Raw genomic sequence first — 23,968 nt, 5'->3', positions numbered from 1 at the left:
CAGAGGTGGTTTGGGTTTGATATGGATTTTTCTGTCACCCTGGAATAATGTCATCACACTGTGCCACAAAATGTGGCAAATTTGGATCAGAACCTTTCAAACTACAGGTCCCGTGAGCCATCTGTGCTGTTTCCTTCCTCCACCAGTAGAGGGTGGAGAGTGGGAGGTGGAGCAGAGGGGGAGTTTGGGAAAGAATGTTTGGAATTCATTTCCTGTCGAGCAGCTCTCACAGTGAGGAGGAGACAAGGAGTCATGGCCAAGTTTGAAGCTTTCCTCCAGAGCATGGGGAAGACGCAGCACAGACGCCTGCTTCCTCTGCTGGAATACTGAATCCAGGACTCCTGCTCCAGAAGGAGACGCAGCACAGACTGCTGCTTCTTCTACTGAAACCCTGACCTGACTCCAGGAGGAGACGCAGCACAGACTGCTGCTTCTACTGGAGGACTAATTCCAGAACTCCTGCTTCAGGAGGAGAGGACTCAGTGGGGACTTTAACTATTCCTGCTGGAATATTAACTTCAAGCCCCAGGAGAAGAAACAGGACTGGCTCCTGCTTCTCTTGCAGGAATGCTGAATCCATGACTTCTGCCTTAGGGAGAGGCACATGACTGACTCCTGCTTCTCCTGCTAAATTCTGTACTCCTGAGGAGGAGGAGGTGCAGCATGGCTGAACCACTGCTCAGAAGAACCTTCTCCAGACTGAGGGGTAAAGACAGGAGCCGGAGAAAGACAGACCCCAAACTTAACGGTGAGGATTCTACTTTCCAACTCTCAGTGGGTCACTGAATGTGTCATGATGGTCAGCTTAAGTCAGAGTTGGTACCAAAGCTACCATGATGTCACATTCACCATCTCCAGCTTTTACCCGGATAAATACATGCAATCAATAATAAATAATAAAGTTATACAGTGAATGCAACATCTTGATTACTTGAAGCAATTTTCCTCAGTCAGTGAAGGGATCATGTTGAGTATAAAGTTTGCTCATTGTCAGTGAATGTATCATGTTTGTGTTTAACCTTAGTCAGACATTGAATGCATCATGTTTTATTGGAACTTTCCTCAGTCATTGAATGCATCATGTTTTATTTTTGTAACCTAGTCAGTCAGTGAATGCATCATGTCAATTACTGGTAGTTACTTTAGTTGAAGTCAGTTAATTCATCATATTTTTTGTGACTTTACTTAGTCATGGAATGCATCCTGTTTTTTTGTGGTAATTTTTCTCAGTCAGTGAATCCATCACATTTAGTATACACTCATGTATACTAAACGTGATCATGTTGAGTATAAAGTTTGCTCATGGTCAGTAAATTGATCATGTTTGTTGTCATTTGTTGTTGTTTTTTTAATAAGTAACTTTAGCCATTCGTTGAATGCATCATATTTGTTTGAATAACTTTCCTGAGTCAGTGAATGCATCATGTTTTTTGGAACTTTATTCAGTCATTGAATGCATCATGTTTATTTGAATAACTTTCCTGAGTGTGTGAATGCATCATGTTGATTAGTAACTTTATTCAAAGTAGTTATTGCATCATGTTTTTTAGTAAAACTAGTTAGTCAGTGAATGCATCATGTTTGTTTATAAGTTTTGTTAGAATCAGTGAATGTATTATGATAGTTGTCTTAAACTATTTAAGATCCTTTAAAAAAATAAAATAACTAGACTGCTTGAGAACCACCTCTTTCAGACCCAAACCAAAAACAGGATTCTTAGATTGATGGACTCCTTCTGTAGATATGGAGTCCAAATGAAATAAATCCCTTTTCTTGATGTCACAGGTTTATGTTTCCATGGAGATATGGCTATCCATAGTGTTTAGGAGGAAAACAGCTCAAGATGTTGTACCAACAGACTGATGGCATAATCTCTGCATGGTTCATCCCTAAACCTTATGTAACCAGTATACCTATTGTAATCTGACCTGAATGTTGTTTTATTTTTTAAAAGGACTTATTGATCCGGTTTCTGATCATGTTTCTGAGAGGAAACTTTAGCATGGATGGCTGAGTTAACATAGTTACTACAAACTCTGCAAGCAGGATCTGGAAAGGGATTCAATCAGCCAGCGGAGAAATAACCGGAGAAAAAGCACATGCTCCTTCAGATTCTGGAATCCTGGAAGGATTTTATTTGAATTATTGTGGGCAGTGAAGGTGATCCTGGTTAGAAATCAATAGCAGGTTCTGATTATGAGAACCAGAACCACAGTCTCACATTTAAGCTATTGGATCCTAGGAGTACAGACTCCAGAGCAACTTTAAAACTGTACTTGGGTCATTTAGTGAAGTAGGACCTCCTTCAAAAATGGACTGGATCAACTTAGCGTTTCCTGTCATTAGCTGAATGTGTGTGCTGGGACTTCCTGTTTGTGTCTGGGATGCTGCAGTTAGCTGGACTGATTGCAGAAATCTGTTGTTCCATCTTGTATGATCACTGGTTGCTTCTGTTCACATTAAACCAGGATTTACTGCGTTTAAAGTGGGACTGGGTTCTCACATTTTTAACAGCTTTAGGAGCAACATTTGGTTAAATCATCTCATTTTCTCAGCAGAGTTTTAGATTTACCCTTTGGAGACTTCGATGGAGACAAAGTGGAACTTGTTGCAAAGATCTTTCACTTCTGACTTGTATAAACAAATGCACTAGTCAGAAATAGAACCCAATGAGATGCAACCCAGAACCTGACAGTACCAACATTCTAACACAGTCCAATAGGATTTTGCTCTGAAATTCTGTTTCTGTGTCGTTGTGACTCTAATTAGTGTGTGTGTGTGTGTTGGGTGGGGGGGGTGTTATGAATAGTGAATACTCAGCAGTGTGTGTTGAACACAGAAGCTTCTTTCACATCTGTGCAGCTGTTTATTTAGCCCTCCCCCCTTGCACAGTTTAAAATCAGGAACAGATGGACCATTTTTGGATCTCGGGCTCCCTCAGATGACAGGAAGCGAAGCCAGCCTCCGGAGAGTGTCACTTCCTGTTTGGTCCCGGTTCTAGCTTCAGGAAACAGTCGTACAGAACCATCAGAACCGTCAGGCAGTTCACTGACTGCAAGAGCAGTGCTGTTTTATTCGCCACAGGACATTTGTAAAAATTTTCTGATAAATGCAATGGATGATGAACAGTTTGTACAGGCATTGGAGTTACTAATGGTTGGTTATTCATAATATGTGGTAGAGTAAATGTTTGTGTTGATGATTCTGATTAAATCAATCTGATTGTATTTTAAATAGAACAAAAAAACAAGATGACAAAGCTATGTTGGGTAATTTGCTCTGACCAGATGGGAGTATGCAAACACAAAAAAGATTCACAACAAAACACTTAAGCACTGGCTCAGGAATATCCCAAGTAAATAAATAAATAAAGGAGTAAATGCAGGAGTAGGTCAGTGGAAGACCACCTTAAGGAAGAAGTGGCCTCTAAATGCCAGACCAGAAAATGTTTTTCTTTTTATGTCTTTAAGATAATGTTTTTTTTTTGTGTCACGGAAAATCTTTTTCATGGTTTATTTATTATAACAATCCATATTTTACTGTACTCTACACATGTTAATACAAAGTTAAACTTTTTGTAGTTTTCAAATCATGTTTTTGGCTGTAGGATTGTAAAAAAAATTATTGGTCCCATTGTTTATTGTATTTTTTATTGTCTCAGTTACGATGCAGAAGCACAAGTACAGACTAACTCTTGCTGTCCCAATTCTCCAATATTTGCAATCTTGTAACCTGCACATTTGAAACTTTATGTGCACTTAGGCCAAGTACAAACTTTCTAGAGGGTGTTGTGGGAGTTTTGGGACAGGGCCAATGATGGCAGAGTAAAAGTGCACAATCACTGACAGGCAGGCTGCACTTTTCTAGTTACTAGTTCATCTTCACATTCAGCTCTCTTACATCCTGAGTGATGGAGGTCAGGATGAAGAAGGAGGACTGCACCAGCACATTGTAGACAGATCTAATGAGGGTGATGTCATCAACAAACCTTAGGAGCTTGATGGACTCTTGACTGGAGGTGGAGTTATTGTTGTACAGGGGGAAAGGAGCAGAGGACTTGAGGAACCTGGTGCTGCTGCTCCTGGAATCAGACATAGTTTTCCCAGCTTAAATGTGTCACTTCCTGTCTAGCCGGAAGCAGCAAATCCAAATCTGACTAACTTTTTACAATTAATGTTTACGAATGCAGGGAAGATGGAGCAGGAGATCAACAGGCGGAGTGGTGCGGCATCTGCTGTGAAGCCTGCGCTGTACCGGTCCGTTGTAGTGAAGAGGGACTGAGTTAAAAGGCAAAGCTCTTGGTTTACCAGTTGATCTACGTTCCTACCTTCATCTATGGTCATGAGCTTTGGTTCATGGCTGAAAGAACGAGATCTTGGATACAAGGGGCTAAAATGAGTTTTCTCCGTAGTGTATCTGTGCTCTCCTTTAGAGATAGGGTGAGGAGCTCAGTCATCAGGGGAAGACTCAGATTAGAGCCGCTGCTCCTCCATGTCCTGAGGAGCCAGTTGAGGTGGCTCGGGCATTTGGTTAGGATGCCTCCTGCCCGCATTCCTGGTGAGATGTTCTGGGCACGTCCCACCGGGAGGAGACTCAGAGGATGACGCAGGACAAGCTGGAGAGACTATATTTCTCGGCTGGCCTGGGAACACCAACGGTGAAGCTGGCTCAAGTGGCTAGGGAGAGTGACGTCTTGGCCTCTCTACTGAATCTGCTGACCTCCAAGACCCGAACACTGATAAGCGTAAGAGGATGGATGGATGGAGTGCAAGTTTGTTTTCAAACAACATTTTTGAGATCTACTAAATAGCCTGCCTTATATGCAGAGGTAACTTGTTACAGAGCAACAACAGAAATACTCAGTCACCTCATAGTTTCCTCTGGTTTTGGAACAACCAGCAGCTTCTGGTCTGCTGAACTGAGTAGGAGCACTGGTGGTGTGGTAGGTTTGACAGATATAATGGCACAAGTTCATTAAGAACAAATAAAATAACTTTGAAAATGATTCTCAAATCTGTAACCAATATCCAAAGAGGCTAACACTTGAGTCAGTGGGTCAAAGAAGCCAAACTAACTAAGCTAAACTCTTCCAGTGCTGGATCATAGACATTTAACTCGTCTTACATGTGAAACCCAGCAGGGACAGAGATGATGGCCTGTTGGATTGTAAGATGAAGCTGAGGCATATGTTAGGGATCATCTTCAGCTGTTTATCTAACAGTCCACTTGTCTCAGCCTAGATTGGGTTAAAACATAAAACCTGAGTAACTCTCTGCAGAGATTGGAGGTGCCAACATAAAAGGAGGTCCTTCATAAAAGGGAAATTAAACCTGCTGGTGTTCCATTTCTACACTGGCACAGTTTAATTTGACCAAGAGTGGAATGGTTCCAGGTCTTTCTATTGGTTAGAAATGTTTAACTCTTTATTTAGTCTCAACTGTAACCAATAAAATAATCAGAACACAGGAAGATGGTGTTCACGTTTCACACAGTGAGATCCCAAACAGATAAATACATTAGAGACACCAAGAATCATGGATAAATCCCATTCAACAGAACAACTAAGTTTATTCATGTAGCTCAGTGAGACAGTGTACGCACTGCCTGTCACGAGGATCACACTTCTACAGAGATGCACAGTGTTTTTCAGAACTGAGAGCCAGAACCAGGCTGAATATCAACTAACTGAGGGTTTGAGAAAACAAAAAGCACTGACCCAGGAGTAGTTTCTGTTTAAAATAAGGGCTGAGAGCAGCAGTAGCTTCTTTAGTGAATTTACCCAGGACAGAAACACGTATAAGCAGAAATTCAGGGTAAGGTGCTACTTGTATGAGGAGGAAAAAAGAGAACTAAGAGAAAACAAGAGATGATAACGTGGAGTGGCAGAAATTACAGTGAAATTAATTGGCCTCACTTACGTGGCTAGAAATAACACCGAAAACCATCTATTCATCTTAAAAACAACCATGCCAAGTGTTCCTCCTGATAGTGATCAATCACTCCTTTTAGATCCTAGAAGGTTTTTGCACCGGGCACTACAGCATACACACATATTTTTGTGCATCATTTGCAGACAGTTTATATCATGGAATTGGAAACTTGAACTATGGTGAATATTTTGCAACCATTACATACCTCCATTGACAGGACAGAGAAATCAGAAATCCTCTGAAGCTTTAGGTCATTCAACAACATTCAGATTTTGTTTCCCCGGACTCATCTCTTATCCCTCCTGAAAAATCATGTTTTGCATTTTTTACTCTTAATCTTGGGCTTTTTATTTTTCTTTGTGAGTTTTAATGACTTGCTCAACTTCATTGCTTCCCCCATAGACATGAAATAGGTTTAATGCAAAATATTGTACCTGCGGTCATGTGTTCACATGGTCGTTCAAAGTTAGTTTATTAACAGAGAAAAAATAAATAAACATTTTAATCTGTAGACCTTTGCATGTAACCAGGGTGAGCTACTGGTTTAAAAATTCGTAGCTCATGGAAAATACTTTTCCCCCCTTTAAATCTGCAAACAGTGTTTTCCACTCTTCACAATTCCGAGCTGCTCTGGCTTATTGGGCATCTACACATGCCTCTGGACAGTAATTTTCTTAATCCTTCACATCACTAGATGATAAGCAAGCTTGGTCACCTTAATTTCAAGCCAATAGCTCGACAGTCCTAGGAGGAGATTGTTTCAGTTCAAAATATATAAAAGCCTCCAAAACAACTCTTGACTTAAATTGGCCGACTTCCAGATGGTTGGTTCTTCTTGGACATACCCCCAATTGATGTTTTTGTTTAAGTTTCTACTTGGATGGCACTTCTATCCACTGGTTAAGTTCTGATGTGCATACAAAATTAGCTTGATTTGAGTCATTGTCCAAAATTATTCGTCTCTTTGGACTTAAAAAGTCGGCGTAGCAGCAAACAAAGTACTGAAACTGTTTGATCCACAGTCTGTTGCTAAGCAGATCTGCTGCCATGCTGCAGGTCTCTGGCATGCAGAAAGCATTCTCCGACTCGGTTCCAAAATCAGAAATAAAACTTCTAAAAAAAAAAAAAATGTTTTGAATGAGCTGTAGTGACACTCTACACTATGATTTTCCAGCTGTAATAACAGCACAGATATGCACAACAGAGGTGCTGCAGAGCAAGACTACCCCAGTGGTTTTGCTTGATTTCCAGGTCTGTACTCCTACTTATTTCTGTCCATTGGGAGCAATGACTGTTGCATGTGTGGGTTTGTTATAAGTTATAGTTCTCTTGAAAAAGTTTACTAAGAAAGCAAACAATGTTTGGTCTAAACCAAACAGGTGGACCAAAGGACATCCCCAGTATAAAGACTCGGTTGTAGCAGCATTCCCTTTTAATTCCATTGGAATACAGTTTGGTTAATTTCTGTGTCTTTTCAAGTCTGCAAAAAGCCAAGTCATTTGTCAGGAGAGAAATTAGAAGCTTTCAAAGTATAGTTAACCTTCACAGCACTTCGCTGCTTGTATCAAAGTGCAAAATTAGACAGCTGTAGTAGAAAGAGTTGAGCAAGGACAGCTTTAAGCCTAGTTTGCCTAGTTTTAAAACTAATGGGGGCATCTGACATTTTCATTAGGCTGGCCAGGCAGAGAAAAATGTGCACTGAAGGGTGGAAAACCAAATCATGGTTAGTCCACTATTTTCACTATTTTGGTTGGATGGAAACTTCGGAAGCTGCTTTCAGATCTAGTTGGTTTCTTCGCCACATGGTCTTGATGAGATTTATAACCAAGAAGCTTGTCATATACAATCAAACCCAGCTTCGTCTGGATGGGGCCTAAATTAAATGATTGTTTATCTCTGCTCTGTTTGCTGAAACCCTCCGTCAGTTGTGGCAGAGGGCTGTTCACACTGTGTCTGGTTCTGCTTCTGCTGGATTTTTTTTTTCTTCTTCATATTCATGGGAAATTTCCTCTTCACTGTCCCTGCATGGGTAAATTACACTGTCAATAAAACTATGCAAGGAACTCTCTACTGTCATTATAGGTTCTTCCAGGAGGCGTGTATTTTGCAGGTGTTCCTATTTGATGCATGCAAGAGCCTGGAATAAAATCCTCTTGGTTTCCTTAGAAAAAAATATTATCAATATAAATTATTAAAATGAGCCGAGTTTGTAACTCTGTACCTCCAGATGGCATTGGTGTTATATAAATAAACCTAATTAAATGTACTTGAAATTTAATTGCTTAGTTAAAAGGCTCCCATGCACCTTGCTGACAACCCTAAGAAATGTAATTTTGTATCAGGCGTTGAAGCAGGTAGAATCATGACCTTGCATGACACTAGTTTAAAGGTGCCCAACTCCAAAGGTGTGAAACATGTCTAACAGAGATGCACCAACAGCAGTAACCTTTAAGCCGTGTAGGGGTACAAGTACTCACATCTCAGCATTGGCCAAATCAGTTTTAATTCCATGATTATAAAAAAAAAAAAAAAAAAAATTTTTTGATCAAATTGTCTGCGATGGACTGGTGACCTGTACAGGGTGTATCCCGCCTCTCGCCCATAGACAGCTGGAGATGGGCACCAGCACCCCTCGTGACCCCACTTGGGACAAGCGTGTCAGATAATGGATGGATGGATGGATGATCAAATTGTTTTTATGAGTACTTCACTACTATCTATGGCCCAATACCAGAACTGGTGCATCCTGATGTCTAATTTAGTGGTACTAGCATGTACAGTTTATTGGTAATAAAAGCTGACATCTTTTTTTGTTTTCATAACCTCTGATTAGCATACTTAGGTGTCATTACATCAAGTCAAAATAAACAAAACAAAAATACTTTCTGAACAAAAATACCTTACCAAAAGCCTCTGGTAATGCTGGGATCTTCACTATCCCTGTCATTACATCTTCAATTTTTTTGTGCGGGTTACTTCTGCCTGTGGTACACTTCTGCATAGGTGGAGCGATCTCAAGTCTACCTCCCATTAAATGCTGGGGTCTTGTCAGCGAATGTATTACTGAGCTAGTGAAATCTCAACTGGCATAAGCTGGTTCCAAAATGGCATATACCATACACCTAAACTGGCATGCCAGGTGCCATGTCACTCACAAATATGTTAGAAACCTGCAGAGGCTGATGGTGACCCATAGGCTTGGATCTTGGACTAACTGTCCTTATGATCACACAGCTGGCCTGAAGTATTCTCTGCTAGAGCTGTGCTGGAGGATTGCAACCCTGTGTGTCTGCAATTCTGATAGCAAAGCCTCAAAGCTCCAAAAAGGTCAGTGCCATTATCCGAAGCAACAGACAAGCCATTCTGTTACAAGAGCTGAAGCTAATCAAAGCTAATAAAACTAAAGTGTGTAGATGGTGCTTTTGATTGCTGGCAAGAACTGGGATTACGGTGTGTCACGGACTTGCATGGTGTTTTTTTTAGCTTTTTTCATGAGCTGCAGAATAAATGGGGATTGATTAACTCAGATTTCTTCAGATACCTGCAGGCTAGGAACTTTGTTGGAACACTTTTTTCATAAATTGAAAAGTGCCACACTGGATCAATTAGATCAGTGTCTCAGAGAATGTACAGTCCAAAGCAATGGATTGTACATTCTAATTAATTTTGAGATATTAGAAGTATAAAGACAAACAAAGTCAGATAGATTTAAAAGAGAGTGGTAACATGATATTGGAAGGAAAATAACAGATGATACATGGGAAAGGCTTTAAATCTGTGCTCCCTGAATATTGGACATTGCCTCATACAGCACTACTCATGGTTAAAAATACACAAAATTTTCCCAAATATACCAACAATTGGTGGGATGTGTAATCAGGCAGACACAGACCGTTCTCATAGTTCTATAGTTTGTTCCAGGCTGCAGTAATTTAGGAGTAAAATTCAAAATGGTAAAATCAAAAATGTATTGGATGTACTTTCCGTTATTCTGGGTGCATCAGAAGAGTTTGTCAGATAGCAAAACTTAAAGCAACCTCTTCTATCCATGGAACTCCTCTGTACAAAGCAGCTCATATTGTTAGTCTGGAAAAAGAAAGAGGTCACAACTTTAAAGGCCTGGATCTCTTCGATGACTGATACCTGACATCTGGAGAGGATTCAGTACATTCTCATTGATGATACGGAAGAGTTTGAAATAACATGGAGCCTAGGGATTTCACTTATAGAAGAGAAGTACAATTAGATCTTGTTAAGTGAACAGTAAGAAACACTTTGAGAGGTTGGTTAGAGGGGAATAGATTATACCTATGTCTATTTTTGTATTATTGCACTGAATCCGTTCAATGTAACATATTTGAAGAAAAAAAGTGTGTTTACAATTTTTGGGTGCTGATAATGGTGAACCGCCAATGAAGGATACATTTAATTAATGTGTGTTTGCTTTAGAGACTCCAGTCAGCTCTGCCAACATCCAGTTATCTTCATCGCCATCATCACCATCACTGATGACCCCTTCCAACTCTATAAATGCATCCCAACCTGAACCAACCTCACCTCCCAGAAATCATATCACAGTTGCTAAGAAACAACAATGGGCGAGGCAGGGAGCCTCAGCTTCCCCTTCCTCTATGAGCTCTAGCCTCCCAACATCTGACCAGTGGTCATCGTTGCCTGATTGTCCCAGACAGACCTGGAACGACAGCGCTGTGCACGACAAGGTATTCTGAAAGAAATATTTTTTTCCATTTAGACTCTATCATGAATACACAAAACATAGTTCTGGTTCCTCCTGAATATAAAAAAAAAAGCACATTCTGAGAGTATAAAGTCATAGGGAAGTCATATTTAAATGTCAAATCATTCTGGCTTAAACATGTATATAAATGTACTCTTTATCAGACTATATTGTCCCAAAATTTATAAAATTAGTATTTAAAAAAAAATCCTGTCTTAAAATCTGTTTTAGTTATATGTTGGCCTGTACACCTAAATTCGGCCAATCATATATCAATGGTCATCTGTCAATAAAATTTTTTCGGTCATAGCGTCTTGATTCATATGTTGCAGCTAATATATGCAATAGTTTAAATAAGAAATAAGAATAATTTACTTTACCATTGAGTTACGTCCCAGAGTTCACAGGGATGGACGTCTGTGTCTTCTGCAGGCGTAGAGCTAACACAACTGGTAGCATTGCGAGGCAAGGGCTCAAACATGTACGGCTGTAAGCCTTCTACACCAAACGAAGCTTCTGCCGCCATGGTGTCCGCTTCCACAACAACTTCGTCCCTGCTTTCCTCCTCTAAATAAAAAATGTATGACAGAGGAGACTCCATGACCTCTGACACAACTCTCCTCCTCTTGCATGTTTTCGCTGTCCATAGCGTTCCTTGATAGTGTCGTTGCTTAGTAACCAATTTAGTGCTACGTGGTCCCAATATAATTTCCCACTGGGAACCTACTAGCACCAAGTTACCAACTGGTTAGCTTGCGAACCCCCTTGATAAACGACTAATCACATTCCCTTTATTCACTCGGGCACCTTTCGACTTTCAAAAATTTGGAAATGCAACGGTTGGAACAGCCGTTTTGATACGACTTTAAGTCATCCCTTCTTTCAATTTAAGCCTTTTAATATGGTATTTCTCTTCGCAGTGTGATTATGTCTTGTTCTGACCTGGTAATTGATTGTCTTCTTTCGTTGCACCTTTTTCCCCTTAGAGATTTCAACCATCTGTGTCGATGTCTTCATTTACTGAAACAACATCAACTAGAGATACGATCAACACGCCATGCTTTCTAGTTACCACCACAATGCATGAAGTCTCCCAGTCTGCAGGGGCCCCCACTGATATTTCCAACCCTGGTGTTAGTACCAAACTTTCAGGCCAGCGATCCTATTTGCAGAGCCTGGATCGGAGTAGCCGAGCATGGGTCTTGTCCTCAGGAAAGTCGCAGGCTGCAGATGATGTCTGCAGTCCTCGGGAAAATGAAAGCAGCAATATCTGGTACAATCCTATCCCTGAAGAGGAGGATGGAGGAGGTCCACCGAGGGAGGAGGAGGTATGGAAAAGAAGGGATGAGAAGATGGCAGTTGTTCTCAAAGGAGAAAGTTGTAGCAGTGACAGTCCACAGGAGTCCAATCCAAGTGTCAGTCACAAGAATGACGAAATCAAGGAAGAAATCCCAGGTAGGCTTTTGTTTTCCACCAGTTGCATGGTTACAGTGGATGGCTCATTGATTATCTGTCTCTTTCAGACTCCCTTCCCTTAGACTCAAGCCCCACTTCCTTGAAGAAAGGGGGAGGAACTGGTAGTGTAATGGAAAGATTGAGGTCTCCCGGTACTGTTAGAAAGCTTTCTTTAAAGATGAAGAAGCTTCCTGAACTGCGGCGGAAACTCAGCCTACGTTCACATTCCCGTACCCATCGCCAGGCCAACAACAGCAGAGAAGGTGTGGATGAGCCAGCCGATAAGAATGCATCCCCGGTGCTAGCAAACCAGAATGTCATCAGCAAATATCATCTTGACAGCTCCACGCCGCCACGCCGTCCACTGCGACGATCATCCAGACAACGCTCTGCCAGCAAAGGAGGTCTCTTTCTCTTCTTGATTTCCAGCAATCTAGGCACATTAAGCACATTGCTGCCCCCTCATTACATTACTATTAAAACTATATCGGGATAGAGATAAAACTCTTATATTTTCCAACATATTCCTTTTTTTTTAAACAAACTCAAACAAACCACATTTTCTCTTTTTGCGGAACCTCCCTGCCCAATTATGGTTTTAATGAAAAGGAATTATACCACAGAGAAGTCAATTCAGTAAACATGTCCTCTGGAAAGGACACTGTAACATCTCACAAAAAACAGTTTCAGAGACGCCATAAAAATGAAAACATTCCCAGCTCTTTCCCAATCACCTTAGACCCACTGTTTAACCAGCAGTGTCCCAGCCTGTCTTTGACAACTTGACATCATCTTGCCGTGAGACAACTAATAAAATATTCTTCTGCTCTGTTGTTGAAACAATAGAATAAAGGTGTATTCCTCTATTTTCTGTTTTCCAAACATGCAGCCAATGTTTTATTATAGCATGAACAAAACTAAAGCACTCCATTTCACCAAAAGGAACAACTCACATAAGTGTGTCTTTCCATAAAGGTATAGTGGAGGATAGTTCTTTTTCCGGGTGGATCATCAAAATAAGTGGTCTTCCTAATTGTCAATCATTCTGATGAGATGCTTACATAAGGCTGTCCTACATGCTCTTCCCCATTTTCCCTTACCGGGGGTTAGTCTGACATAGTGGAGAAATTGCAAATCTTCTTTTGGAAAGTAAGCGTGAATCAATGATGTTAAAGGAACCTTTAAACAGAGTGTGCAGGAGGACAAATGGGCTTGTTCATGCTCTCGCATGCGGTTAATAGGCGTTCCCTCTCGGGAGTGGGTACAGGGTTGTACTTGTGCTTAATTTTTTTTCAGTAGAGAGGGCAGGTCTTTTCAAACATTCACGAAAATCCTCCACTATACCTCTAAGCTGGCCTTGGCAGCAGCATCGGCCATTTAATTCCCATTCATTCTCACATGAGTGGTGACCCACAGAAAACCCACAAGATACCCAGTCCCTCTGAGTTTAAAAAGCATCATTGAAATGTCACTAACTACATCTGCTCTTGTCCTGCATTCTACACCTTTAAAGGCATCAGCGAAGTTAGAGAATCAGAACAAATGACTACATTTTGAATTCTTGCTTCCTCTAAAAGGAGGTATCTTTGCCTTTTCTTCTAAATCTCTGTTCAGTGTCACATGGATTATTTAAACTTCAATGTGGACAAAACCTCCCCTAGAAAAACAAAAACATATTGGTATATTTATGTCTGTATGGGGCACACAGTGTTTATTTTAATCTGTAAATTCAAAACATTCCTGTGGCTTTTTCTTAAGTTATTTTTTTTTGGAACACATGCTTAGGTTCCTGTAATCAAATGTTTTCTCTGAAGAAGGGGCTCATGCAAAAAGAAAAAGACCACCATGCCAAAAGCAGGCCTCAAAGTAGGTGAATTAATCCCTGATGTTAAACAAACCATATCTGTATTTTCCCTGTTGGGACATTTAACTAGCTGTTAAATCACTTGAAGTGTAGAGGACAGAGACACTTGGTTTAAATCTCCAGACATCTCAAAAGTTTTTTCAGTAGCGAGTCTTTAGTTTAGCAACAACTGAGCAAATGACTTCGCATTTACTGTCAGAACTCTAAAATGGTAAATTGTATTAAGCAATTAAGGTAGAGTAACAAGGTTAAACTGATATGGTTAATAATTTGACTGGAAACTTCTGGCAAACAGTTTATTATCTGAGCTCTAGAGATGATTTGGCAGAACCGCACAATCGGAACATTTTAAATTACACAATCTGCTGTTGACAGGCGCAGCTTGTTTTTAATAGGAATTTCAATTTGTAGAGTTCTGCTACTAACTGTATTCTTGGGATTTTTTGAAACTATTTAAAAAAAATCCTATAATGGTCAATGGAAGAGATCATTTAAAATGTTTTTTTTTTCTTCCGAATATTATATCAAGTCAAAATCTTAATTCTTTACTAAATAGTTGGAACCTAAAGAGCTAGTATGGATGAACCAGATGCTCCTACATGTACAAGAAAAAACCCCAGCAAATTGCAGAATTTAAATACCATATCCATGAATTAATTGATCAACCTGCTAACATAAATTCTCCATCAAGAACTCTGAGAAAAATAAAATCTTCTTTTTTTCAACCAGGTTATCTTAGTGATGGCGATTCACCAGAGTTGCTACCCCGGCAACAGGCTGCTGACCTCACAAGGCTCCAAGAAGTTCCATGTGATGTTAGTTCGTTTCGCCTGTATGTTGGTTCAGATCCACCAAGATGTAGTCAGCGTGTGACGGGATTACTGACTGTCCATCTGCTGGGCCTTGAAGACATGAAGAATAGCAGGTAAAACTAGAGCTGAACAAGATATCATACTGGTCAATGTATTAATTCAATTTAAGTATGTGCCCATAGACCTTCTTAAAGTCATATGGATTTCATATTTAAATGTCAAATCCTTCTGGCTTAAACATGTAAATAAATGTATTCTTTATCATATGATATTGTCCCAAAAGTTTGACAATTTCATAAAAAAAAAAATCCTGTCTTAAAATCTGTGTTTTTTTAACCGTTATCTTATGCAGGCCAGTTAGTTATATGTCAGCTTGTACACCTAAATTCGGACAATCGTATAACGGTCATCTGTCAATCAAATTTTTTCGATCATAGCATCTTGATTCATATGTCGCAGCTAATATACGCAACGGCTGAAATAGGAAATAAGAATCATTTACTTTACCATTGAGTTACGTCCCAGTGTTCACGGTGATGGACGTCTATGTCTACGGCAGGCGTAGAGCTAACAGAACTGGCAGCGTTGCGAGGCAAGGGCTGTTTCTCAATATGTGCTCTTAAGCGTTCTCGTGTGCTTGTGACACGTCATCAGCCTCAGCCCGAGCACTGTTCCAATTGCCGAGAACGCCAGACCGAGAACGCACCAAATCCCCGGATGTTGTTCTCCCTCCGCCCTGCATCAGAGAAAACTTCTCCGTTCTTGAGATTGACAGCTGTCCCAGCATGCACTGCGGCAGCAGCAGCTTTCAATAGAGCGCTCCATTGAAAGTTAAAAGTTCTCTTTTCTGTTGTTCAATAAAAGTACGTTTTAAGATCATTTGAGGCGAGAATATTATACTTTGAATAGACCCTATATAGTCCATTTACCGATTTAATGCGTAATTTATCTATTCCAATTGACCCAGATTTCTGCTGTGTGCTCCCGTTCTTTCAGAGTGCAGACTTTCCTGTGTTCTTCTCAAGAACATACTTGGCGAGAACACAAGTCTGTACTCGTGTTCTAGTGAATTGAGAAACAGCCATGGGCTCAAACAAGTCGGGCACCACTTGGGAGAATTCGGAAATGCAACGGTTGGAACAGCCGTTTCCCTACGACTTTAAGGTTTACTGAGCAAAAGACAGAAATGGGGGGGGGGTTATCTCTAGCATCGTCATTGGTCAAGAAACACAGCACAGATAAGGAAGCACAGAAAATCACTTCTAGGAAGCAATTTCACTTGACCAATTAATATGCTTGTTTAAAATTGATAAAAATAGGAAAAGAATGTAAGATATAAGAAGGTTTCTCTAATGACATAGAACTTTGACTCAACTGTGCCCCCTATGAAGTAGGAAACGTCCAGAACTGCTGTTAGGAAGGTTTAGGTTTGGGTGTTTCTATACCCAAACATCTCTCATCACTTAGTAGACATGTTATTCTGCCTCAGGAGTTCAGAGTTTTTAGCACAGGTAGTCCTCACTGTCTGTTATTTTTGGCCCTAGATCAGAGGACAGTAAAGAGATCTTCTTAGCCATCCAGGTTGATGGGGTGACAAGAGCCAGGACTGCCCTCTTGACCCTGAAAGGCCCCAACCTGCCATTAAATCACACCTTTCACCTGGACTTGGAGAGGGCCCAGCAGCTCCGCATTGTAGTTTTAACACCAGGTAAGGAGACCCGATTTAATTTTGGCTGACAGCAGAAGTACCAGATCACAGGTTGGACATGTCTGGGAGATTGTGTGTTTTAAACACAAGCTATGCTAGCTTGGGAATATTAGCTGGAGAGACAATTACAAACAGGTTGGGGTGAAATATTAACCTTGATAACCCAAAAAGAAGACACTAGGTCCAACAGGTAGAGTATAAGAGCCTTTCACCAGCAGTCAAGCTAAATTTAAATAACACCAAGGTTCACTAGCATTTGCTTCCTGTGAAAAAAGGAAAATAAAAAGAATAAATCAAACACCCAGACAGTCCTCAATGGACAATCCTTCTGCACTCACATTTATTCCAAACAATTTCACAGTGTGAGAGCAGTGGAAGTAGCACTGCCATACGCTGGTGATCATCCATAGTGCTGTGGAAAGTTGGTTTCTGTGTAACATTCTACCTTTATCATTGTGTGTGGTGTGTCTGTGGTTCTTTGCCATATTTGTATTATATGTAGGAGATAACTGTATTGTGGAAAACTTTGCTTCTAACTTTATTTTAATTTTACAATATGGTTTGAAAACCAGAGGGTATAAATCAATCGGAAAAGCCAGACTTGGACTCCCTCTTGTGACTCAAGTTAGGCACAACAAGTCAAGACGAGATAGCAGCTTAAAGTAAGTGCAGAAAGCTGTTGGATAAGCTTATTGGGGGACCAGCTCTGCCCAAGGATGTCCCCTGGACAGTGCAGGTGATAGGAGAAAGAAGGATTGCACGAAACATAATGTCTTCTACCCCTGTGCCTGAAGTTGTTTCAGAGCTCATTGAAGTTAAATCCTATTAACATCAAGGGAGAAGAAGTGAAGGTGGTTGAGTAGTATAAATACCTTGGTATTGCTGAACAACAAACTAGACTGGAGACACAACTGTGAAGCTCTCTACAAGAAGGGACAGAGCAGGACCTTCCACAAAACTGTTGTGTAGAGTGCAATCTCTTCTGCTGTCATCTGCTGGGGTAACAGTATTAGAGCTAATGACTTAGAAAAGCTCAACAAGGCCAGCTATGTTCTAGAACATCTGCGGATTATTTCACCAAGAAGAATTCTTCATAAAGTGAAGTAAATTATGGACAACCGCTACAGAAGATCCTTCCTGCGTACAGCTATCAACACCTACAACATCTGTTTAAAATAGGACAAAAAACAAACCTTATTAAAACCTTACTGCAATATATAATTTCCCTTTGGGATTAGTAAAGTATTTTTGAAATGACATGAGTTTGAATTCAATGATAGATTGCTGCATCATAAATACAGAAGTGCTACAGTGCTACCACAGATGCTCTCTTCCAGTTGCTGTTATGCTTAGATTAATCTTTGCTGCTCCCAAAAGGTCAAGTGAGTAATTGTTCACATACACACTACTGGTTGCATAGGTCCTTGATCTGCTCCAGAATTATTTGCACTGTTTGAATCAGTTTTGTGTCTCACAGATTTTCATAAAATGTACACATTTTTTACCTGCTCTGTAAATCCTTGTTTCTACAATCATGCTTATTAAAGTTATCAAATTGTTCCTAACTGGCAGTTGTTTTTTTTTCTTTTATCTTTAACTCATTTAACCTTAATTTATTCTTAAATTTAAAAAAAACAACAACATGTAGCTCTTATCAGGAACTTTGTTTCATCACTGTTTTTTTTTTTTTCTGCAGCTCCTCTTCCAGCATTTAGCGGAGTCAAAACAGACATTCTTACTCTTCAGAGTGGTCCAACCAGGAACCGAGTGTGTTGCTTGGGAGGAGTCTCCATTCCACCACTTTTTAAAGGTGCGTGACAACCTTCTGCCTGATGATTAATCTGCTTTATAAATTGCTGAGACAAAATTATGGTTCAGTTGAGCCAGAAATGTTAATGTGCATTTCTGTTTCAGGGAGTCGTTGTCAGCAGCTCTGCTTAAAGCTGGAGCCCAGAGGTCTTCTCTATGTCAAACTTTCTCTGCAGGAAAAATGGGAGACACAGGTAAATTAGATAGAGATATATAGAAATGCACAAATACTGCTATTACAGAGTCGTGTGACCACCTAGGAGTCACTGGTGAACCTTTGTGTCAGCAGCATGGAAGGGATCCATCAACACCTTCTAATGTGTTTGGGGTTGAGCTCCACCACCTGGTGGAGAAAGAAGGATCTGCATCTCCAGTTCCTCTGCTGATCCAGAAAACAGTGGCAGAGATAGAGAGACGTGGACTGAAGGTGACTCTTCCATTACTATCTGAGAAATTTCCTGGACACAGGACACCACCTCAAGAGGTAATGAATTCTGGGTTTCTTTTAGGTGGTGGGTCTGTACCGATTGTGCGGTTCTGCCGCCGTCAAGAAGGAACTCAGAGACGGGTTCGAAAAGAACAGTTCAGCTGTGTGTCTATCAGAGGACCTCTATCCTGACATCAATGTAATCACAGGTCAGTGAGCAGAGCCAAGGATCATAGCCCGGTTCTGGAGTACTGAACCTTCTAGAACTTCTCGTCCAGGAGACTTGAACTAATACAGGCCTGAGTACTGCATCTGAAGTAGATTTGAACAAGACTAGATGAATAGTTATGGAGAGAATCATTTTTCAAAATAGATTTGTGTCTGTAATGCTAGATATGTATTTTTTTGTAATTTGTAAATAACATTTTATTACATAACTTCAGGTTCCTGAAGTTATGCGATAAATTATGAATACAAAATAAAAAAACACACACCACATCTATTTACAAATTCAAAAAGGCTCCTACATATACAAACCATTAAATTAATGTAAACAAATCTCATTAAACACGCAGACAAAAAGACAGTTCGACACAAATCAGGTTACATAATATAGTATACAAAAGGCAAAAAAAACCTGCTCTCTAATCCACCCCACGTACTCCTTGTATATCTGTACAGCTCAGAATAAACATAGAATAACAAAAAGTACATGTTGTTGCATTTCTTCTAACTAAGTGGTGCTGATGTATTCCATTTTCCACAGAAAATCATCTTTGCCAGTTTGGCACAAGTATAGAGTGAAATAAGTTCAGCAGAAAAATAATGTTGGATAAAACTCAGATGATCGAGCTTTTTACCAGCATTTAAACGCACCATGTACACAAGACTCTGGAAGCTTTCTGCTAGTGTGTAATGTCTCTCAAAAAATTTCTGCAGTCGTAACCTGAATTGTGTGTAACTGTCATTCTGTCTGTGTATTTTATGTGATTTGCGTACATGAATTTAATGGTTTGTATACAGAGGTGGGTAGAGTACCCAAAAATTGTACTCAAGTAAGAGTAGCACTACTTAAACATGTTTTTACTCAAGTAAAAGTAAAAAGTAGTCATCCAGGAATTATTCAAGTAAAAGTAAAAAAGTACTCAATAGAAAGACTACTTGAGTAACTGTTGGATAATAACATCAGATTTAATATTTAGAAATGATGCTGGCCAACAGACCTTATGTGCAAGTTTTGGCATTTTAAAGATTCAATGCATAAAGAATACAAATAAATGTCATCAATATAAAAGAACAAATTCATGCAGAAGAAATACTTTTACCAATTTTATTTTCAAAATAAAATGTAGAAAACCAATCCTTGTTAGAACAGGGTACAGTAAATGTAACTGAGTCAATATAAGTAATTACTACCCACCTCTTTTTATTTATACAAGAATCTTTTTCAGTTAGTAAACATCAGATTTGTGTATATGCTTTCATTTTAAATTCAAAATTTCATTATATTTCTCATCGTTTTTGAACACACATTTACAAACACCTGAAGTTATGCACAAAAAGTTATTTACAAATGACGATATATAAAAAATCCAGCATTACAGACAAAAATCTATTTTGAAAATTATCTCCATAACTGATGGACTCATAAACTGATCGTTTCATGTAGTTTCATTGAAACACTGTCATGGTATAACTTGTGACACCCAAAGGTTTTCTAAGTTCATGTTTAATCTATAAAGAGTGAACTGGACTGGAACCTGATCACTGATTGCTGTACTTGGTAATCTGATTGTTGACAGACCTGAATCTGGTGTCTGAAAGAAGATGTAGTTAACACTCGACTTTAATGATCCAGACTTTAACTTGACTTTATCCTGTTTTCTAAATGGCAATTTTACTTTTATTGTGAAGTGCTTCAGGACAATATTTGCTGTGAATTGGGGCAATATAAATAAACTAAGTTAAGCCACACTGAATGTAACCGGTTCTTTTTGTCCAGGTATTTTGAAGGACTACCTGCGGGAGCTCCCATCTCCTCTAATCACGAGGACTTTGTACCAGGTGGTCCGAGAGGCCATGATGCTACGACCCCCACCTGAGACCCCTGACCCTGAAGTGGCCCAGTGCACTGTTAAACTTCTATCATGTCTACCAGAACCTGAGAAGGTAACACTGAGTAGTACAACTATTACTCTTGTTCTAAAGAACACCTATTCAGGGTGATCAGTCTGAGTGTGACTCTTAATGGTGATAAAGATTCACCAATATTAATAAGTTCATCTATCTCTGATGATTAGGCTGATGGATGCCCGGCTTTCGTCTTCGTATCACTGTGTCTAAATCACTGTACACCCTCTATCTGTTCTAAAATGTATTAGTCCTAAAATGACCTTGTGTGCAAATATAGAATCCACATGTCATTATTTATTAAACAAAGAAAGTGTAGAAGGTGTAAACAAGATTAAAGAATCATTTCTGAAAAGAATGTCAGGAAACAAGACTTTACATTGTGACTTACTGCATTTGAGATATTGTTAAGAGCTGTGGTATAGGCCGTATAACCCCCAGAAGTAGAGAAATGAAAGGTAACTCAATTTTTTAAGGTTTTAGTAAATTTTTATGTAAATGTTGTGATATTAAAGCCTGGATGAGAGCAGAAAAGGGGAATTTCCGTTCAGGTGTTTAAAACAAACTGAAATACTTTGGTCAATTAGCATTGCAGATGTCTTACAAAGCTCTATAATATTAAAAGTCATAATCAATAATCAAACAGTGGTCATATTTTTTTTTCTAAACCTAAATTTACTATGCAAACTTTGCCCTATATTGTGACTTACACCTATACCTAATGGATCATTATCAAATCTTAATTAATTGTTCCTTGGCACACGGTGTACCTTTGGTAACAATGTCCTTAAAATCCATTCATAAGTTTATAAATAAGGCACAGCTTGAGTTGCAGCCTCTGGTGTCTGTTCTGCTCTCACCTTCATTCACTTTGCTTTCCTCTTGATCAGCAGATCCAGACTTGGAGCAAGGCATGGCTCACCTTTCCTTTTTTCAGTATAATACTTCTGGACTTTTTTGAGTCTGATGCCGAAGCTGTCAATGCTCACTGCTGCCACTCTATGGTTTACGGGGGAACTGTTTGTTCTGTCAAATAATGTTAAAGAATCCTTAAAGAAAATCCTGTATCCAGATTACGAGTTGGATCATCACAAAAGTTAATGGATTGGTCCTTGGACTGAGGTGTACCTTTGGTAAAAAATATTAAAATCTGTTCATAGCTTTACAAGTTATACTCTACACAGACAGACAGACACGCAAACTCAACTAAAAACGTAACCTCCTTGGCGGCGGTAAAAATCAAAGCCAAAGATGACATTCTAAACCTGCTCACAGGATTGGGAAGTTTGGACTTTACTTGGATTAAAAAACTGGTCAGGAACTTTAGCCATGTCTTCAGTCTGACAGCCATTGTCAGGAGTTCAGGGGATTTAGCTTCTAAGTCTGAAAAATAATTATTTGATATCAGTTACTGATTAATTCTCTCGTTAAAACTGTCCTCCCTCAGGCCACACTCTCTCTCCTGCTCGACCACCTCAGCCTGGTAGCATCCTTCAGCTCTTTTAATAGAATGACACACCAGAACCTGGCAGTTTGCTTTGGTCCCGTACTCTTGACACCGACTCAGGAGGCTTATAGCGGAGGAGCAGAAAGAGGAGCAAGTAGGTCGGGAAAAGGAGCAGGGAAGGCTTTTGGTCCTGTTGAAGACATCACAAACGCGGTTGACTTCAAACGCCATATTGAGGCCTTGCACTACCTGCTCCAGCTTTGGCCAGGTGATGCCCTGCAATCTCTCACTCATTGCTGTTTCCATTAAAACATTTATATTTTACCATCCTTATGTTACTCCTCAGTGCCGACAAAACGAGTTCCAGCAGACGACCCCCTTCCTCCATGCTATCCCACCCTCAGCCAGCCTCTCCAGGTCCAACCAAGCTATGGATTGGGTCTCCTCCCCAATGCTGGGGAGGAAGTTGTGGTTTCACGGCGAGGGCGCGGCGGATTGCCCCGGCTGGAGAGTCCACCATCCATCAACAGATATGCTGGGGACTGGACTGTCTGCGGGCAAGACCTTCTGTCCGAGTATGAAGCCGACTACGATGAAGTGGCAGGAAGTGAGAGTGAAGGAGGTAAAGTCTTTACAAGTAGTAAGGTTTAGACTCGAAGGATTCAAATGGAACAAAATCCCACAGGTTCTTTCTGCTCTTCTTGTTTCAGGCAGCAAAGAAGAAGAGGAGGAGGAGCACAAGAAAGCCTGGTCATCAGGAGCAGGAGGAGGTCTTTTTGTGGATGAGTTCATAGATTTTGATGCTCCGTTTAACTGTCGACTCAGCTTGAAGGACTTTGACACCCTGATTCATGATTTGGACCGAGAGCTTGCAAAGCAGATCAACATCTGTTTGTAGATGTGGTGGGAAGGAACAGAAAGATGAGGAAAACCAAAGGGAAGAGTCCAGAATTGATCTGATTTTCAATCAGCTAAAATTCAGATTCTAAAATTTGGTTGTTTTTCCAAAAGTGTTGGAGGACCTTTTCAGCTTTAAACTTTTATTTTGCACCTTTGAAGCCATAATTTTTCATAGATGAAGAGAGCAGATTCCAGACGCCATCGCTCTGATGCTTGCAGTCTAGAGTCCTGCTCTGAGAAAGCTCTGGCTGCAGGCGTCGCCAAGTGTCTCTCATTTTCACTAAACCCAGGTCCCAAGAAAGTATTTGGAGTTACAACAGAACCCTAACCCCAACTCTTAACACAGATCACACTGATGCATAAAGTCACCATTTTATACATGTTTTTTTCCTGCCACTCCATGCAACACACGGAGGGGGAAGTGGGTTTTAGTCTTGAATGTTTCTGAAGTGTTTCCACCATCTTGAGGACAGCATCTGCAGCCAGGAGTTCCTGAAGGCAGAGGGGAAAATGTAGGGGATTTCAGGGTTTTGCCGGTACAGTTTTTGTCACTGTGAGTTTGTTTCTTGTTTGTACTTGATGTTTATGGCAGTATTATTTTGTTTTGTTTTGCACGCACTCAGTGAGCACTTGTTTTTTTTATAATTATGTTTTTATACAAATGATGTAACCAAAGATTTAAAGCACAGCTCATGTTAGAGCAACCACAGCTGCCTGTTTTTATTCCAAAAACAAATAATAAACATTA

At 40.0% G+C, this 23,968-nt stretch overlaps 1 protein-coding gene across 1 annotated transcript; it reads left to right on the top strand.

The window, feature by feature from the left end:
- Positions 1–205: 205 nt before the first annotated feature.
- On the top strand, positions 206–23,968 carry syde1 (synapse defective 1, Rho GTPase, homolog 1 (C. elegans)). The gene is made up of 14 exons (XM_015377089.1): positions 206–748; positions 10,380–10,651; positions 11,655–12,123; positions 12,192–12,527; positions 14,717–14,912; positions 16,344–16,507; positions 18,204–18,317; positions 18,422–18,510; positions 18,606–18,743; positions 18,826–18,952; positions 20,746–20,912; positions 22,321–22,588; positions 22,667–22,942; positions 23,031–23,968. Exons 1-14 carry the CDS (start codon positions 664–666, stop codon positions 23,216–23,218), a joined length of 2,889 nt encoding a protein of 962 aa, XP_015232575.1. The 5' UTR covers positions 206–663; the 3' UTR covers positions 23,219–23,968.

The sequence above is a fragment of the Cyprinodon variegatus genome, unplaced genomic scaffold (assembly GCF_000732505.1).
Source record: "Cyprinodon variegatus isolate N-32 unplaced genomic scaffold, C_variegatus-1.0 Scaffold146, whole genome shotgun sequence".
NCBI classification, from domain to species: domain Eukaryota; kingdom Metazoa; phylum Chordata; class Actinopteri; order Cyprinodontiformes; family Cyprinodontidae; genus Cyprinodon; species Cyprinodon variegatus.
This window is presented reverse-complemented; position numbering and strand designations above follow the sequence as displayed.